This window comes from Gobio gobio (assembly GCF_949357685.1).
Source record: "Gobio gobio genome assembly, chromosome: 23".
NCBI classification, from domain to species: Eukaryota; Metazoa; Chordata; class Actinopteri; order Cypriniformes; family Gobionidae; genus Gobio; species Gobio gobio.
This window is the reverse complement of record NC_137119.1, coordinates 40,256,723-40,261,722: the sequence shown is the minus strand read 5'-3', so window position 1 is coordinate 40,261,722 and position 5,000 is coordinate 40,256,723. Positions and strand designations below refer to the sequence as shown.

The 5,000-nt window shown below is 38.8% G+C and overlaps 1 protein-coding gene across 3 annotated transcripts in view; it reads left to right on the top strand.

Moving 5' to 3' along the window:
- The window catches only part of capn15 (calpain 15), a 43,644-nt gene that overhangs the window by 26,411 nt on the left and 12,233 nt on the right, over window positions 1-5,000 (top strand). For all 3 annotated transcript variants that reach the window (XR_013815676.1, XM_079806343.1, XM_079806342.1), the window contains exons 4-6: window positions 1-74; window positions 1,167-1,390; window positions 2,532-2,657. The exon at window positions 1-74 is cut by the window's left edge and continues 110 nt beyond it. Coding sequence is in view for 2 of the 3 variants with exons in the window: in XM_079806343.1 (XP_079662469.1) it covers window positions 1-74; window positions 1,167-1,390; window positions 2,532-2,657 (424 nt within the window). In the remaining variant the exon portion in view is untranslated. The remainder of the gene's footprint in view (window positions 75-1,166; window positions 1,391-2,531; window positions 2,658-5,000) is intronic.

Here is a 5,000-nt window from a genome sequence, read left to right as displayed (position 1 = left end):
ATGGAACGTGGACGACGGTTCTGGTGGATGACATGCTGCCCTGTGACGAATACGGGTTTCTGCTGTTCTCACAGGTTTGTGTTGCTGTGCTGGAGTTTGTTACGCCTGATTTATTTAAGCCCTTATTTTGTCTTTTATTGCCTGATCATGATTATTTGAGAGAACCACAGTCACACTGAGCAGTTTCAAATATTGCCACCCAAAGTAAATAAAGAATTGTGTATTTTTACCTACTAAGCAACATGTGAAGTAGTGATAAATTAATATTAATATTATAGACACATGTATATACACTGATCAGGCATAACATTATGACCACTGACAGGTGAAGTGAATAACACTGATGATCTCTTCATCACCTGTTAGTGGGTGGGATATATTAGGCAGCAAGTGAACATTTTGTCCTCAGAGTTGATGTGTTAGAAGCAGGAAAAATGGGCAAGCGTAAGGATTTGAGCGAGTTTGACAAGGGCCAAATTGGGATGGCTAGACACTTACCTGGGGAACACATGGCACCAGGTGCACTATGGGAAGAAGGCAAGCCGGCGGAGGCAGTGATGCTTTGGGCAATGTTCTGCTGGGAAACCTTGGGTCCTCCATCCATGTGGATGTTACTCTGACACGTCCCACCTACCTGAGCATTGCTGAGACCATGTCCAGCCTTTCATGGAAACGTTATTCCCTGGTGGCTGTGGCTCTTTCAGCAGATAATGCGCCGCCACAAAGCACAAATGCTTCAGGAATGGTTTGAGGAGCACAATGAGTTTGAGGTGTTGACTCGGCCTCCGGATTCCCCAGATCTCAATCCACTCGAGCATCTTTAGGATGTGCTGAACAAACAAGTCTGATCCATGGAGGCTCCACCTCACAACTTACAGGACTTAAAGGATCTGCTGCTAACATTTTGGTGCCAGTTACCACAGCACACCTTCAGGGGTCTAGTGGAGTCCATGCCTCGACGGGTCAGGGCTGTTTGGTCAGCAAAAAGGGGACCAACACAATATTAGTTGTTAATGTTATGCCTGATATCGGTATATATATATATATATATATATATATATATATATATATATAAAGTATATGTTTCATCCCTGTTTGCTGCTTTATTCTCTGCTAAAGGCTTGTGTTATTATTTAAAAAAAAAAAGGTTTTTATTGCTGTTTCAGGCTCAGCGGAGGCAGCTGTGGGTCGCTCTGATAGAAAAGGCTCTTGCAAAACTGCACGGCTCGTATTTTGCGTTGCAGGCCGGTCGTGCCATCGAGGGTTTGGCGACGCTCACTGGCGCCCCCTGTGAGAGTCTGATGCTGCAGGTCAGCTCAACCAACCCTCGTGAAGAACCAATTGACACGGACCTCATATGGGCCAAAATGCTCAGCTCCAAAGAGGCGGGGTACGGCTTACACACACTAAAGATTATTATATTAATTGTCCTGTAAATTTGGCCCTGTAATTAATTCACTGTGCTCTGGACTCACTCATTTCAAGGCAAATTATTAGATGACAAGGCATCTTTCATCCTTTATAATAAAGGCAAAAAGCCAAGGCAAGAAAATTGGATTAAAAAATGAAAAAATGCTTCTAAAGTGTGCCACTACAAATTGGAAAGTGCCTTTTTAAGTGTTTCTAGGCTACTTGGCAATTACAGGACTCAAATTACGGGGCAATTAGTGTCCGCATACACATCAGCTGAACAACACAAATTATACTGCAAAAGATTGGTAATTATTGCATTTATAAACATGTCATAATATAAATATTATATTGTGTCTAAAACATATTTTCAAGCATTATATAGCTGTTGTAATAATTTTATAGGAAATATGAACTAATATAATGTAAAATGTATGCACAAATGTCACTGTTCTGTATTTTTATTTATTTTGGAAACTAAAAATTGGAATAAAATATTGTTTAAAAAAAATATATATCAGCCTAAAAAAAATTATAAACAAGATTTTAATATCCATATGGTATTTATATACCAGGATTATTAGTATAATTAACTAAAACCATAAAATAACATTATTTTTACTTGAAATAAAATATAAAAGACAACTACATTTCTCATTTTCATTTAGTTTAACTTGAAGTACTAATATAACTAAAACTAATACTGAAATAAATATTAATAAAGACTATTACAATAAGGTCCCATTAGATAATTAACTAACCAATATTAACCGAGCAATACATGTTTTCCAGTATTTATTCTTCTTTGTGAAAATTAATGAATAAAAATACCATAGTTAGTTCATCTTAGGTCAGATCCATCTTTTATAATTGATTAGTAAATGTTGAAATGAATATTAACTAAGATTAATAAATGCTTTAGAAGTATTGTCAGTCCATGTTAACTAACGTAAAGGTTATTGTAAAATGTTTACACAAACAAATAATAAAAATGACGAAAACACAACAAAATTATTAATTTAAATGAAAAATCTAAAAAAGAAAAACGAATTCAATGATACTGAAATAACACTTCTATATAAATGAATGATGAATATTCATTATGTTTGGTTTTGTCTCAGCTTTCTGATGGGGGCGTCTTGTGGAGGCGGCAACATGAAGGTGGATGATGCTGTATATGAATCTCTGGGGCTCCGCCCAAGACACGCCTACTCCATACTGGACGTCAGAGACGTTCAGGGCTACAGGTTAGACACACATTCCCAACATGCAAACTGCTGAAGAAGGGTTTTGACACAAAAGATGACGCACACTGCTTTCCATAGAAGGGAAATGATTCACGCTGTCATGCTTGGAAAAGGACAAAAATGTAGTCCATACTGGTTTTCTGATGTCTTCACATGCACGAGGAAGTAAATTGTTTTTATAATGTAACTGCATTGTGACAGAATAATGTAGGGTTGGGTGTCGTTCGGGGTGCCAAACCGATACTTTTAAAACGATACTGGTGACTGAACCGATACTTAACTTTTTTTTTTTTTTTTAAAGCCACAAAACCACGGTGGATGACATTTTAAAGAATGGCTTTTTATTGAATTTTTTTTTTTTTTGAAATATTTAAAATTAACAATATATTAAAAGTTTAAAGTATACTTAAAGGGTTAGTTCACCCAAAAATGAAAATTCTGTCATTAATTACTCACCCTCATGTCGTTCGACACCCGTAAGACCTCCGTTCATCTTCAGAACACAAATGAAGATATTTTAGTTGAAAGCTGATGGCTGAGAAAGGCTTCACACAGGCCTCCATTGGCATTCAGTACATTCACACTTCCAAGATCCATAAAAGGCACTTAAAACGTCGTTACAAAGTCCATCTCACCACAGTGGCTCTACAAAAATTTTACGATGCGACGACAATAGTTTTTGTGCGCAAAAAAAATCTAAATAACACCTTTATCCACCTTGTTCTTGACTTCCGTGTGTGCCTCCACGACGCATGCGCGAGAATATGACGCACTCTAACCCCATTTTGAGAACTACGCCGAGACCTAAAGCACGATCAATGTAGAATTCAACAGCTTAGACACGCGTGTCTTCCTCTGCTCGTAAACAAATCGCTTCTGGGTCATGTGTCCGAACGCCGGATCTGCGTCGTATTCTCGCGCATGCGTCGTGGAGGCACACGGAAGACAAGAACAAGTTAGATAAAGGTGTTATTTTGATTTTTTTTTTGCGCACAAAAACTATTGTCGTCGCTTCATAAAATAATTGTAGAGTCACTGTGGTGAGATGGACTTTGTAACGACGTTTTAAGTGCCTTTTATGGATCTTGGAAGTGTGAATGTACTGAATGCCAATGGAGGCCTGTCTGAAGCCTTTCTCAGCATCAGCTTTCAACTAAAATATCTTAATTTGTGTTCGGAAGATGAACGGAGGACTTACGGGTGTCGAACGACATGAGGGTGAGTAATTTATGACAGAATTTTCATTTTTGGGTGAACTAACCCTTTAAATATATAAATATAAATGGATACAAAACACAATTTACTTAATAAATTCACAGTAAAACCTAAGCCACCTAACTAGGGATGCACCGAATCCAGATTTTTGGCGTTCGGCCGAATACCGAATCCACTGGTTAAGATTCTGCCGAAACCGAATACCGAATCCTACTCCCATCCTCAGTCCATTATCACAGTAAACACATTAATAAAGTAAACAATGTCCACAGCAGTGTGTTTTTCATTTTATTTTATTTTAACTGTAAAAAAAGAAAGAATAGGCAACAATATTCCAGGATGACTGTCCTTCCTTTGCCATACCTGAAGTTGCTGCGTTTTGGCTGCTGTCTGTAGATTCCCTCATGCACAACTCGTATTCTTTCGGATGTTTTAACAGCGGCTATTGTTTAGGGTCCTTGCCACCACGAGACAAATCGGCATTGCAAATTGAACATGTAGCTTGACTTGAATCGCCTTCTTTTGACTGAAAGTACTGACAAACAACACGTTTTCTGTTCACGAGTTCCATTTTCACTTTCTCACAGCCTGCATTCGAACGGTCCACTTAAGTCGCCTTTCCACCGCAGGAACTTTCCCCAGAAACTAGTGACTTTGGGCTGGTACTTGGTGTGTTTCGACCGCAGGAACCAGGGTCTAAATGAACTTCCGGGTAAATATTTCCCCCTCCGAAAGTCCCTGCTCGCGAGGTAAACACCATTACGTCAACCAGCGGAGCGCAAGCCTAGGGTTCGGTTCGGGGGAAAAAAATTCTAAGGTTCGGCAGAAACCATACCCCGTCAAAAAGCCCAATATTCGGCCAAATCTGAATAGGTGCATCCCTACACCTAACCCAACCATACAATAGGCCTAATTTTAATTTAACACTAATAACAGTTACTGTAATAACAGCAGTAGTTGATATTCTTGGTATGCTACAAACCAGCTTCAAGGTTCAGCTTTTAGAGACCATAAGACCATATTCTCTGGCTAAATATTTTGGAACGCATCGCCTTATTGTTTCCATGGCGACGCATCACGGCATCCACAATAGCGCTGTATGACAGATGTATTGCTTTTATTTTGTTT